At 42.3% G+C, this 15456-nt stretch overlaps 1 protein-coding gene across 1 annotated transcript in view; it reads left to right on the forward strand.

The window, feature by feature from the left end:
• LOC138349888 (putative neural-cadherin 2) overlaps nt 1–15456 on the forward strand; it is a 139724-nt gene that overhangs the window by 53322 nt on the left and 70946 nt on the right. The window contains exons 7-9 of the mRNA XM_069339609.1: nt 3243–3456; nt 12868–13076; nt 15272–15432. Coding sequence (XP_069195710.1) covers nt 3243–3456; nt 12868–13076; nt 15272–15432 — 584 coding nt within the window. The remainder of the gene's footprint in view (nt 1–3242; nt 3457–12867; nt 13077–15271; nt 15433–15456) is intronic.

A 15456-nucleotide genomic window follows, 5' to 3' on the forward strand; every position in this document is an offset into this window, starting at 1 on the left:
ACACTGTCTCAACACTGTAAGTACACCCTACCTGTCCCCCCTTCCATGAAACCCCCACCCCTCACCCCAAACTCCCCTGAAACCCTGCAAACCACCTCACAGATCATCTCACCCACTGAAAAGCTTCCCACACCAGCAGATTTCTCGCCAAGAAAGGGACAAGAAAATGAACTGAAGAAAGTGAGCTTCAAGGCAATGTACACTAACATAGATGGAATTACAAATAAAACAAGTGAACTCGGAGAATGGGCACTAGAAGAAAACCCAGACATAATAGCACTCACAGAAACAAAGCTAACAAACACTATAACAAATGCAGTGTTTCCACAGGGCTACTATGTAGTGAGGAAAGAGAGAGAAGGGAGAGGAGGAGGTGGTGTAGCTTTGCTACTAAGAGAAGGTTGGAGTTTCGAAGAGATGGTAATTCCGAACTGTGAAGGTTTCAGTGACTACATATCAGGCACCATAGCAACTGAAGGACAGAAAATTATTGTAGTAGTCATATATAACCCCCCACCGAATGTCAGAAGACCCAGACAGGAATATGATAGAAACAACTTGGCCACCATCAATATAATAGAGAGAGCAGCTTCTGTGGCTAGCAGGAACGGATCCAGGCTACTAATCATGGGAGACTTCAACCATGGAAAGATAGATTGGGGGAACAGAGACCCACATGGAGGCCCAGACACATGGAGAGCTAAGCTGCTGGATGTGGCAACAAGAAACTTTCTAAGTCAACACGTCAAGGGACCGACAAGAACGAGAGGAGGGGATGAACCAGCCTTGCTTGATCTGATATTTACCCTAAATGAGTCGGATATAAGGGAAGTTAAGTTGGAAGCCCCCTTGGGAATGAGTGATCATAGTGTATTGAGCTTTGAGTACCTGGTTGAGCTAGGAATTATCACCCCCAAAAAAGAACTGGGAAACAAAGGGCTGGCGTACCGAAAGGGAAACTATGAGGAGATGAATAAATTTCTATGGGATATACATTGGGACACAGAACTCGGAACCAAGTCTGAACAAGACATGATGGACTATGTCACCCAAAAATGTCAGGAGGCTGTAAGCAGGATTGTCCCAGCCCAACAGGAAAAAACAGAAAAGCAAAGGAAGAATCCGTGGTTTAATAGGGAATGTATGAAAGCAAAGGAGCTGAACAAAAGGGCATGGAGGAACTTCCGTAATAACAGAACACCAGAAAGTAGAGAGAGATTCCAGAGAACCAGGAACGAGTATGTTAGTGTGAGAAGAGCAGCTGAGAAAAGGTATGAAAATGATATAGCTAATAAATCCAAGACCGAACCAAAGCTACTACACAGTCACATCAGGAGGAAGACAACAGTGAACGAACAGGTGATGAAACATAGGGTGGGCGAGGACAGGTACACAGAGAATGACAAAGAGGTGTGCGAAGAACTCAACAAAAGGTTCCAGGAGGTCTTTACAATAGAACAGGGAGAAGTCACGGTGCTAGGAGAGGTGGCAGCAAACCAGGTGACCTTGGAAAGGTTCGAAATTACAAGAGATGAGGTCAAGAAGCACCTATTGGAGCTGGATGTGAGAAAAGCTGTTGGGCCGGATGGAATCTCACCATGGGTATTGAAAGAATGTGCAGGAGCACTTTGCTTGCCACTCCCCATAGTGTATAGTAGGTCACTGGAAACGGGAGACCTACCAGAAATATGGAAGACTGCTAATGTAGTACCAATATTTAAAAAGGGTGACAGACAAGAGGCACTGAACTATAGGCCAGTGTCCTTAACTTGTATACCATGCAAGGTGATGGAGAAGATTGTGAGAAAAAACCTAGTAACACATCTGGAGAGAAGAGACTTCGTGACAACCTATCAACATGAGTTCAGGGAGGGTAAATCTTTCCTTACAGGCTTGATAGAATTCTATGATCAGGTGACAAAGATTAAGCAAGAAAGAGAAGGATGGGCGGACTGCATTTTTTTGGACTGTCGGAAAGCCTTTGACACAGTACCCTATAAAAGGTTGATGCATAAGCTGGAGAAACAGGCAGGAGTAACTGGTAGGGCGCTCCAGTGGATAAGGGAGTACCTAAGCAATAGGAAGCAGAGAGTTATAGTGAGGGGTGAGACATCAGAATGGCGTGAAGTAACCAGTGGAGTCCCATAGGGCTCTATGCTTGGACCTATCCTGTTTCTGATATACGTAAATGATCTCCCAGAGGGTATAGACTCATTCCTCTCAATGTTTGCTGACGACGCCAAAATTATGAGAAGGATTAAGACAGAGGAGGACAGCTTGAGGCTTCAAGAAGACCTGGACAAGCTGCAGGAATGATCGAACAAATGGTTGTTAGAGTTTAACCCAAGCAAATGTAATGTAATGAAGATAGGGGTAGGAAGCAGGAGACCAAATACAAGGTATCACTTGGGAGATGAAATACTTCAAGAGTCAGAGAGAGAGAAAGACCTGGGGGTTGATATCACGCCAGACCTGTCCTCTGTAGCTCATATCAAGAGGATAACATCAGCAGCATATGCCAGGTTGGCTAACATAAGAACGGTCTTTAGAAACTTGTGTAAGGAATCTTTCAGAACATTATATACCACATATGTCAGACCAATCCTGGAGTATGCGGCTCCAGCATGGAGTCCATATCTAGTCAAGCATAAGACTAAACTGGAAAAGGTTCAAAGGTTTGCCACCAGACTAGTACCCGAGTTGAGAGGTATGAGCTACGAGGAGAGACTATGGGAATTGAACCTCACTTCGTTGGAAGACAGAAGAGTTAGGGGGGACATGATCACCACATTCAAGATTCTCAAGGGAATCGACAGGGTTGATAAAGACAGGCTATTTAACACAAGGGGCACACGCACTAGGGAACACAGGTGGAAACTGAGTGCCCAAATGAGCCACAGAGATATTAGAAAGAACTTTATTAGTGTCAGAGTGGTTGACAAATGGAATGCATTAGGAAGCAATGTGGTGGAGGCTGACTCCATACACAGTTTCAAGTGTAGATATGATAGAGCCCAATAGGCTCAGGAACCTGTACACCTGTTGATTAACGGTGGAGAGGCGGGACCAAAGAGCCAGAGCTCAACCCCCGCAAGCACAACTAGGTGAGTACAACTTGACACTGTCTCGGAACTGTAAGTACACAACTTGGCACTGTCTTTAGAATGTCGTTCTAACCATGGAGGGATGGTCAACCATATGCCTGAAGATGACCCCACCCTGGTTGGGTGCTCTTCCTGCAGGTGAACGTGACGGACGTGAACGACAACCCGCCGTTCCTGGCGGTGCCGCGGGAGGTGGAGGTGGTGGAGAACGGCGTGGCGCAGGTGGTGGCCCGGGTGAGGCTTGGGGACCCTGACGACTGGCGCCAGGGCCACGGGCCGCCCTTCAACGTAGCCCTTGACCCCAGGGCGCCCCAGCACGTCCTCGACAACTTCAGGGTCACCCACGACAAGAGTGAGTTGTCAGAGGTCACCCACGACAAAGAGTTAGCTGTCAGAGGCAACCAGAGATAATTATCAAGAGAAAGCACTAAGCCATTATGACTATAGTGGCCATCAGAATGTCACAAAAAATCACAACATGTCAATAGACAACATATCAGTTGATCAAATCACCATTTTATCTATGTATCTATCTATGTATGTATCTATGTATCTGTCTATCTATCTATCTATCTATATATATATATATATATATATATATATATATATATATATATATATATATATATATATATATATATATATATATATATATATATATATATATATGACAATGTCAGACCACGGAGGAAAAATGAAACAGGAAATTTCCTTAAGTACTTTCGTATATTAAATACATCTTCAGAAGGTCATTTTACAGATCGAGTGATGGGTATAAATAGGCAGGAAGGAGTGGTGAAGTAAGGTGAGGTACAATACTTGGACAACGCAGAAGGCCCATTGGCCCATCAGATGATTTGATAAAATGCTATGCCCAAGATTACTATCCGAGTGCCGGCGGGGAAGTGGTTCAAATAGCTTAGGCTATCACTTCCTTATGTCCGGTCGTGATGGTCAAGCGGATTAAGGCGTCCCTGTACATACCAGTTGCGTTGCTCCTGGCAGTATGGGTTCGAGTCACTTCTGGGGTGTGAGTTTTCAGCTGTATATAGTCCTGGAGACCATTCAGGCTTGTTTGCATATATATATATATATATATATATATATATATATATATATATATATACATATATATATATATATATATATATATATATGTATTATTAAATATGACCGAAAAAGTAAGATTAATAATTCTAACACGAATTTTCTCAATGTTTCTAATATTTTTCTTCACTGTTGATGGTAACTGAAAAATAAATTTTCCAAAATTCATTTTTATTTCTAGTCTGACGCGACACTTGAGCGCGTTCGTAAAACTTATTACATTTTCAAAGACTTTAGTTTAGTACACACACACAACTATAACTGAACAGAGCTTAAACATCTCTGATTTTTATACCTGCATTTGGATGAGGTGATATGTTACAAAAGTTTTCGATGAGGTGAAAACAAACTTTCAACACAAGACAGAACACGAAACAATGGGTATAATGTTTTGTAAGTTAAAGGGAAGAATGGAAGTAACTGCAAAGGGTAAATTGACCAATATTTCTTGATGCTTCTATATTGGTGCAGAGTCTTGAAGTGGGTAGAATATAGTTGTGCATTAATTGGCTGTTGATTGCTGGTGTCGACTTCTTAATGTGTAGTGCCTCGCAGATATCTAGCCGCCTGCTATCACTGTATCTATAGATGATTTCCGTGTTTTTTGTTAAGACTTCCCTGGTAATGGTATGGTTGTGGGAAGAGATTATATGTAAACATATAATCTCTCTCTCTCTCTCTCTCTCTCTCTCTCTCTCTCTCTCTCTCTCTCTCTCTCTCTCTCTCTCTCTCTCTCTCTCTCTCTCTCTCTCTCTCTCTCTCTCTGTATATATATATATATATATATATATATATATATATATATATATATATATATATATATATATATATATATATATATATATATATAACTGAATATATTCTATATTCTATTTTACATATAACTGAATATATTCTATATTCTATTTTACTCTACCCACCATGAGAGTAAGGACAAGACCAGAACATAACGATGGCAACACAGAAGACACTGTTCAACATAACAGGCCAATTACACTTGATTAATCTTTGTATGTAGATAGGAGCTGCCTCGTATGGGCCAATAGGCCTTCCGCAGTTACCTCTATTCTTATGTTCTTATGTTTCACCCCTCATTTATCCCTTATGTATCCCCCCATGTTTTCACCTCTATTGTCTTATCACCTGAACCAGTGCAGGTATTAAATCAAGCAGTCCTGAAAATTCTTTTCACTTGAAAATGAACCATAAAGGTTCGAAAAGTTGTGCAAATTGTATAAGTAAGTGTAATACATTCTATAGTAATTCACTTCTTTTCTTCACCTTGAAATTACGAAAATGAGTTTTGGAGAACTCCTATTTCAGCTAAGCCCTGATGCTAAGAAATTATATATATATATATATATATATATATATATATATATATATATATATATATATATATATATATATATATATATATATATATATATATATATATATATATATATATATATATATATATATATATATAGGGAGTACCACCCTATATATATAGCTGGAAGAAGGGGGACCCATAGCCTCGGAGGAAACCATGCATAACGCATTAGAGGGAATGTTTAGATCCCCTCCAATACAGTTTCTGTGTGCTTTTCTCCTACCACCCCCTTCCTTTTTTATTTTTTGTGCTTTATTATGCATTTGATGGTTACAAGATATACATGGGTTGATACAAAAATAATAATGCAAAAAGGTGCTTAAAGGTTATGGATCTCTTGAAAAACACAACAATGGGAAACATTGATGAATATCACAGACGGGTTCGATCATTGTTGCAAGTCAAACACTTCTTCGAATTCCTCTGAAGTTGGACTAGTGCCCAAGACGCAACAGGCATTTCCCCTCTGAATCGCAACACTGAGGCGCTGGAACAAGAAACTTTTTGCTTTCTGGTCTTTTGTAGCGCTGATTAATTTGTCCCCCAATTCCTTCAGGAACTTCAATCCACATTTTCCCCACGAACCGAGGGTCTCCGAGCCGATCGGAACAAAGCTGTAGCAGTGTGCTAGACCTCTGTATTTAATAATTTTCTGCGATTCCCTGAAAGAAGCAGCACCAACGCTTTCACGTGTGCTGTAGTGGAGGTAGGTACTGGCCAGTGTGGCAGCGCACGTGTAGTCCCATACCACTTGCTTACCATCCTTCCAAGGTAGCAAGGTGACCCCATCAGGGCGCTTCTGAGGGTCGTTAGGTCTGGATAAGTGTGGTTCTCTTTGTGCCGGGCAGCGGGCTGTGGCGAGGCTCCTCTTGATGATGTCGTTGACTTCTTCATGTTTTGCAATTTTACCCTGTGATTTACGACATACCAGACCATGACGACCATATTGGTCTGCCATCGCAGTTCCGCAGATGCACCTATGTTCGGTGAGGATGGGGGCGGCAAGGCGAAGGGCAACTCCAATGCGGAGAGCGTCATGACTGAGGCGAGTACACAGGGCTGCATTGGGCACAGCAAATAAAAAATCCCCGGCGTGGGGTGCTGTTACCGCTAGGAGGCGGGCTTTGTTTTCAGCATCAGCGTTGTCAATCATTGCTGTGACAGTCTTTTCCATTATGGGGCTATCCCAGTGGGCCTGCTTGTGGTCTTTTGGGACTTGTGGTCGGGGTTGAGGGTATGCAATGGTGTCCCATTGTCTGGCTGCTTCGATGAACGTTTGATCATGAGTTCCCGCTGTCTCTCTCATACGCTCTGGTAGGATCTGCCCTACCAATTCGTTGGCTGCTGTACATGAGGATAAGAATGCTGGAAGTGCTACCTCAGTTGCCTTTCGTATGCCTATCCCTCCAAATCTCACTGGGAGTGTTGCTTGGTCCCACTGACTGTCATCTAAATCTAGGTTGAGCGCCTTCCTGAATATTGACCTGAGGAGCTCATCATATTGATGTATAAGTGGGTTGCCAAAAGTTGGTGCACACCTTAAGAAGTATGTTAGCCTGGGCAAGGTAAGGCACTTTGTGAGAAGGTAGAGGGCATCGTGGGAGTCCAAGTCCCCAATTCTCTCTTCCATCCTCTTTAGGTCTCTAAACTTTTCGTCAAGGACTGCAGCAATGGCATTGTGGCCCAGAGGTGCTCCGAGTAGTGTGCTGTCGGTAGGTTTAACGACTGAGGCTTCTGGTAAAACTGATTTCACTGCTCTAATGATTACTTCACTGGATGCAATAATTTCGCACTTGGAGGGGTTAAGAACGAGACCCATGGACTCCCCCCGTATCTTCACCAGCTGTAGGTCTTCTAGCAGGGAATCTTGTGTGCCTGCCAGAGTGCCATCATCCAGGAACCAGATGTTGAGCTCACTGGACAGTCTGGTTGTAATTTCTCGAACCGCTATGCAAAAGAGGAACGGTGCAAGTGGGTCTCCCTGTTGAATTCCCTCTGCTGAGGTGACTTCATGTTTGCCAAACAGGAGGGTTGAGTCTTTGCTGTAGCCTGCTGACACAAACGGGAGAATGCTTGGGCAATGTTCCTGGACAGCAGTGAGGATTGCTTCCCTTTTGACCGAGTTGAGAGCGATTTTAAAATCTAATTTTACTACTGCCTGGTCTTCAGTAAGAGAGCTAATGTAGGCTCGTGCAGCATGAGCCGCTGCTTCACAGCCTTGGGGGACTCCAAACCCCAGCTGGTTGGGTTGCAGCATGGTGGCTGCTTCCATTTGGATACTTCTGACAGCAGCCCTTGCAACTAGGCGGCGAAGGGTATTACCAACGGCAATGGGTCTGATCCCTTCCCCCTTCTTTTTCAGGGCACATAGGGATGCACCAAAGAAGAATGGTTTGATTTCATCAGGGATTAACCCGGCGAGGCAGTTGTTGACAAACGTTGTGATTTCTGTCAGAAGCGCTTCTGCAGCTGGGCCAAGAACAGGGTTCACCATTTCCTTTACATGTTGAGGTCGTACCCCTGTGTAGCCTCCTGAGGAGCCCGGGGGAAATGAAACGATAGCTTTATAAACCTCTGACTCCCGGAGGACGAGAGGTTCCTGGTTAGGGGCGAGCCTAACTTGTGGGGGAGGACCACCTACGGCCCTGAGGGGGTGTTTTTCTCTCAGTGCTTGGGCTGTGGTTTCATCCCTGGGCAAAATTTAGTCCTCACTTGTGATCAACCTGAGTGCCCCGACTGTATTGCCCTCTTCAATTTTCTTGCTGACTTGGGTACCTAATTTTCTGTTGTCGCTGATTGTCGTACTTGGTCTGCCTCGGCGGTGTTTGGTGTGTTTGGGGAGGCGGACTAGGTTGTCAGCCCTAGGAAAATCCCTAATTGCTTTATTGACGGATGAGGCCAGTGTCTTGCCTCCTCTGTCTGGTACACCTAAGCATGCATTGCCAAAAAGTAACAGATTGTGCCAGGCTTTGATGGTATCAGGTGCATCAAGGTTATTTGACCCTCTGTTGACTTTTGCGATGAGGTCCGTGTATTTCCCTGCAGCAAAAGGGCGAGAGGCCTTTGGGATGTGGGTGAGTGTCCTGGTTGACGTTGCTTTAATTGCCTCTAGCAGGTCGTCTGTTGCAATGTAATCTGTTGCGATTTGTACTGGTGCAACAGGCTCCTGAGTGCTGCCTCCTCCCACGGGAGGCCTCCCTGACCCAGGACAGTCACCATGCTGGCGTATGACTCTGGAGACCGAGTTGATGCTGATGCTGCTACCACAAACACTGCATGTGCCTCTCCTTTGATTGGCTTCGGGAGGGGTGAGCTGGCTGGTAGCGGCTTCTTCTGCCATCCCCTTAGGTAAAGTGAATGTCACCTTGCGCTGGAGTATTTGTCTCTCCCTCCTGGCTGGGGGGGACGAGGTTGTCCCCTATACTATGCGTCATGTCTGGGCAGTATACACCAATATATATATATATATATATATATATATATATATATATATATATATATATATATATATATATATATATATACCATATATATACCATATATATACCATATATATATATACCATATATATATATACCATATATATACCATATATATATATATATATATATATATATATACATATATATATATATATATATATATACTATATATATATATACACTATATATATATATATACATATATATATATATACTATATAAATATATATATATATATATATATACATATATATATATATATATATATATATATATATATATATATATATACTATATATATACATATATATATACTATATAAATATATATATATATATATATATATATATATATATATATATATATATATATATATATATATATATATATGCGAACAAGCCTGAATGGTCCCCAGGACAATATGCAACTGAAAACTCACACCCCAGAAGTGACTCGAACCCATACTCCCAGGAGCAACGCAACTGGTATGTACAAGACGCCTTAATCCACTTGACCATCACGACCGGACATAATGAGGTGATAGCCGAGGCTATTTGAACCACCCCACCGCCGGCACTCGGATAGTAATCTTGGGCATAGCATTTTACCAAATCACCTCATTCTTTGGGGCACACGTGAGGAACACAAATGCGAACAAGCCTGAATGGTCCCCAGGACAATATGCAACTGAAAACTCACACCCCAGAAGTGACTCGAACCCATACTCTCAGGAGCAACGCAACTGGTATGTACAAGACGCCTTAATCCACTTGACCATCACGACATCATGACTTGACCATCCACTTGACATCATGACTTGTCGTAATGGTCAAGTGGATTAAGGCGTCTTGTACATACCAGTTGCGTTGCTCCTGGGAGTATGGGTTCGAGTCACTTCTGGGGTGTGAGTTTTCAGTTGCATATTGTCCTGGGGACCATTCAGGCTTGTTCGCATATATATATATATATATATATATATATATATATATATATATATATATATATATATATATATATATATATATATATATATATATATATATATATATATATATATATGTTGAATGTGACCGAAAGGGTAAGATTAATAATTATAACATGATTTTTCTTACGTTTTCTTCACTGTCTAGGGTAATTCAAAAGTTAATTCTCCAAAATTAATTTTTCATTTTTATTTTGGTCTGACGCCTGGAAGCGTTTCGTAAGGACTTCTTACATTCTCAAAGACTTGTTTACACTCAACATTGTTTCCTATTAGCTTATTTTAAATATTATTATTATAGTATATTAAGACAATAAATTGTTGTTTTAGTTATGTTAGTTTATGTTAGGTTAAGATTGGTTAGATTAGGTAGGGTTGGTTAGGTTCGGTCATATATCTACGTTAGTTTTAACTCAAATTTAAAAAAAAATAGCTCATCCATAATGAAATTAATAGCTTTATCATTTCATAAGAAAAACAAATGAAAAATATTGAAATTCTTGGGCCTTGAATCGGGCCTTGCATATTAGGCGAGAAACTGCGTTCTGGCTACTTGGTACAACATATATATATATATATATATATATATATATATATATATATATATATATATATATATATGTCGTACCTAGTAGCCAGAACTCATTTCTCAGCCTATTATGCAAGGCCCGATTTGCCTAATAAGCCAAGTTTTCATGAATTAATTGTTTTTCGACTACCTAACCTACCTAACCTAACCTAACCTACCTTTTCGGGCTACCTAACCAAACCTAACCTATAAAGATAGGCTAGGTTAGGTTAGGTAGGGTTGGTTAGGTTCGGTCATATATCTACGTTAATTTTAACTCCAATAAAAAAAAATTGACCTCATACATAATGAAATGGGTAGCTTTATCATTTCATAAGAAAAAAATTAGAAAAAATATATTAATTCATGAAAACTTGGCTTATTATGCAAATCGGGCCCTGCATAGTAGGCCAAAAAGTGAGTTCTGGCTACTAGGTACGACATATATATATATATATTAATATATATATATATATATATATATATATATATATATATATATATATATATATATATATATATATATATATATATATATATATATATGTCGTACCTAATAGCCAGAACGCACTTCTCAGCTTACTATTCAAGGCCCGATTTGCCTAATAAGCCAAGTTTTCATGAATTAATGTTTTTTCGTCTACCTAACCTAACCTAACCTAGCTTTTTTTGGCTACCTAACCTAACCTTACCTATAAATATAGGTTAGGTTAGGTTAGGTAGGGTTGGTTAGGTTCGGTCATATATCTTCGTTAATTTTAACTCCAATAAAAAAAAATTTACCTCATACATAGAGAAAAGGGTTGCTTTATCATTTCATAAGAAAAAAATTATAGTAAATATATTAATTCAGGAAAACTTGGCTTATTAGGCAAATCGGGCCTTGAATAGTAGGCTGAGAAGTGAGTTCTGGCTACTAGGTACGACATATATATATATATATATATATATATATATATATATATATATATATATATATATATATATATATATATATATATATATATATATATATATATATATGTCGTACCTAGTAGCCAGAACGCACTTCTCAGCCTACTATGCAAGGCCCGATTTGCCTAATAAGCCAAGTTTTCATGAAATAATTGTTTTTCGACTACCTAACCAACTTAACCTAACCTAACCTAACTTTTTCGGCTACCTAACCAAACCTAACCTATAAAGATAGGTTAGGTTAGGTTAAGTAGGGTTGGTTAGGTTCGGTCATATATCTACGTTAATTTTAACTCCAATAAAAAAAAATTGTCCTCATTCATAATAAAATGGGTAGCTTTATCATTTCATAAGAAAAAAATTAGAGAAAATATATTAATTCAGGAAAACTTGGCTTATTAGGCAAATCGGGCCTTGCATAGTAGGCCAAAAAGTGCGTTCTGGCTACTAGGTACGACATATATATATATATATATATATATATATATATATATATATATATATATATATATATATATATATATATATATATATATATATATATATATATATATATATATTAGCCAAGTCACTGACCAGAGACAGTGTTCCCAGTGGTAATATTGTTGATGATATTCGGGGTCAGAGAGAGAATTTCGAGGAGAGATTTACTGTTCTTTTCAGCCAAGCTTTCGTGGCACACATAGAACGTTGACTCCTGAGAGCATGAGTGCAGGATTAATCAAAATCTCTGCTGACCTTTCTGGGCATCATTTATGTAATACTCTCTCTCTCTCTCTGGTGCTATTGCACCTGCTATTGGTAGTTGTGGTGGTGGTAGTTGTGATGGAGGTAGAGATGGTGTTGGTGCTGTATTGGTGCAGGTTTTAGGGCTGCAGGTGGTGGTGGTGGTAATAGTGATAGTTGTTAGGGGTGCTGTTGGTAATGGTTGTCGGGTTGCTGGTGGTGGTGGAGGTGATATGTATGGGGCTGGCGGCAGTGACCGGCGACAGCAGCAGTGAAGGCAGCGGTGCTCTCCACACCATCAACGCTGCTCGGTCCGATACGCATTTCTGAAGGACTTACTCTGGACTTTAGTGATTATGGGTTTGTCGTCTGAAACAGTTTGTTGGCATAATGAGGGCGTAATCCGGGCGTGTGTGTGTGTGTGTGTGTGTGTGTGTCTGAGCCTGGATATGGCCATTGAATTATTGTTGTTGTTGATACAGTATGCCCCTTTATGTTCTTCTTCAAAGGAATACGAATGGCGTGGCCGTACTAGCCGGTGGTATATTAACCACTGAATTCTCCTGCAGGAGGGGACGAGGGGCGTGGCGTGGGCGTGGTGTGGACGCGGGCGGGGCTAGACAGGGAGGAGCGGCGCTCCCTGTTGGTGCCGCTGGTGGTGGCGGACGCCGGCTGGCCGCCCCTCTCCGCCACCGCCACCCTCACCGTCCATGTGGGCGACCTCAACGACAACCCCATGACCCCCGCCGCCAAGACTGTCACTGTCCACACCCTCCAGGTCAGTGTCACCCTCCAAGTCACTGCCACCCTACAGGTCAGTCACTGTCCACACCCTCCAGGTTAGTGCCACCCGCCAGGTCAGTGCCACTTATGTTACACCCCCCCAGGCTGCTTCCTGGGGGGTGTAACAAAAAGGAGGCCTGGTCGAGGACCGGGCCGCGGGGGACGCTAATCCCCGAAATCCTTTCAAGATAACCTCAAGACAGCCATTGTAATTTTTCTACACTCAGTTGGGCCTTTAATGAATGGCCACTGAAACAATGGGGAGGTTACGTACTCCCATTATTATTTTTTTTGTACAACTCATATTGGCTCTTTAACTGGAATAACATTAGGCGGTGACACCGTGGGTCTCGTCAACACTCCGAAAAATGGTCAGTTTAAGGGCCCACTGTTTCAGAAGTAACACTGAAAATGTACAAGAGCTATTAGCCTCACCCAAAATGCGTTTCTGCATTCTTCCAACACTGTGTATACAGTTGCATTAACATAGTTCCTCAAACTTTCACTGTCAAACTTTTTTTTTGTAACTGGGAGTGCTACAACCCCTCCCTGTATTTGTAACCTTTATTTTTGTAATGGCTAGTAATCTCCTGAAAATATTACATCTGAGATAATATTATTAATCTTGGTTACCAATACTGCAATAATATTCTGAACTTTTTCTCAAACTCTTTTATTTCCTCAGTTTTATTTGCAACTCCAACAGTATTTGTAAACTATTTCTTAAGGCATTCATTGAACACGATATTACCTTTGTTCTCAGAAAATAGTTTTTAATATGTTTCTACTGGTGTGAGATGTAAATGAGAAGTTGGATTAAGTACTGGTTGTGATGATAAGTTCATGGTTAGAGAGGAATTGATGCAAGTACGGGAGTGGGCGCTGAACGGCTGTAGAGGGGTGATGAGCCGGTGGGGGAGGGGTTATCTTGAGGTTATCTTGAGATGATTTTGGGGCTTCAGTGTCCCCGCGGCCCGGTCTTCGACCAGACCTCCACCCCCAAGAAGCAGCCCGTGACAGCTGACTAACACCCAGATACCTATTTTACTCCTAGGTAACAGGGGCATTGGGTGAAAGAAACTCTGCCCATTGTTTCTCGCCGGCGCCCGGGATCGAACTCGGGACCACAGGATCACAAGTCCAGTGTGCTGTCCGCTCGGCCGACCGGCTCCGGACCGTGGGGGTCAGAGAGTGAATCTCGAGGAGAGTTAGGCTGAGGGCCAAGTGAGGGCTGTATGTGAGTGTGTGTGTGTGTTTACTGTTCCTATTTACTATGTGTGTTTACAGGATCCAGCTCGTGGCTCTGCATCCCGCCCTTCTAACCGTCGGTTGTCGTGTGTAACGTCTCACGACATAATGGTTCCTCATCGGCTACTACATAAATTGTTATCTTACTTATATATATGCATCCCCAGGATGCAGGCCGCAGCAGCTGACTAACTCCAAGGTAACTATATACAGATAGGTGAAGAGCAGAATTAGGTGAAATACTCTTCCCATTTGTGTTTATTCTTGTTAATAAATGCGTGTGTTCGTGTATATGCGTGTGTGTAGTTACTATGAGCATTTACAGTTTGTGCCGTTAAGATCGAGGTGTCAGCTCATGGACCCCGCCTTTCTTACTCCAGACTTATCTTTCCTCTATCACACACATTTCTCTCGAATGCACAAATACCCACGATGCAGCCCGAATGAGCTGTCTTATTCTTATGTACCTATTTACTGCTAGGTGAACAGGGGGCTTCAGGTGAAAGAAACTTTTCCCGTCTGTTTCTTCTTCTACCGGGAATTGAACCTTCACCCATGGACTACGATCGCTGAGCGCTGACTGTGTGTGCGTGTGTATGTGTGAATTCACTACGAAGTGAAATAAAAAATTACAGGAGTGCCAGCTCCCCAGAAAAGAGTGTCACACTCACCTTCCTCTCTCTCCCCCAGCCACAGGGAAGGCAGGTGCCCCTAAGAAGAGTGTCACACTCACCTTCCTCTCCCTCTCCCCCAGCCACAGGGGAGGCCGGTGCCCCTGGGGAGAGTGTCACTCTCACCTTCCTCTCTCTCCCCCAGCCACAGGGGAGGCCGGTGCCCCTGGGGAGAGTGTCACTCTCACCTTCCTCTCTCTCCCCCAGCCACAGGGGAGGCCGGTGCCCCTGGGGAGAGTGTCACTCTCACCTTCCTCCCTCTCTCCCCCAGCCACAGGGGAGGCCGGTGCCCCTAGGGAGAGTGTACGTCCAGGACCCCGACGACTGGGACGCCGCCGCCAAGACGTACTCCTGGAGACACCATCTGTCTGGCTTCTTCCTTGACACTGACACCGGCGACCTCACTATGGCCCCCGACACTCCTGACGGCCGGTAGGTGAAGGTTCCCTTCCACCT

This window comes from Procambarus clarkii, chromosome 42 (genome assembly GCF_040958095.1).
Source record: "Procambarus clarkii isolate CNS0578487 chromosome 42, FALCON_Pclarkii_2.0, whole genome shotgun sequence".
NCBI lineage: Eukaryota > Metazoa > Arthropoda > Malacostraca > Decapoda > Cambaridae > Procambarus > Procambarus clarkii.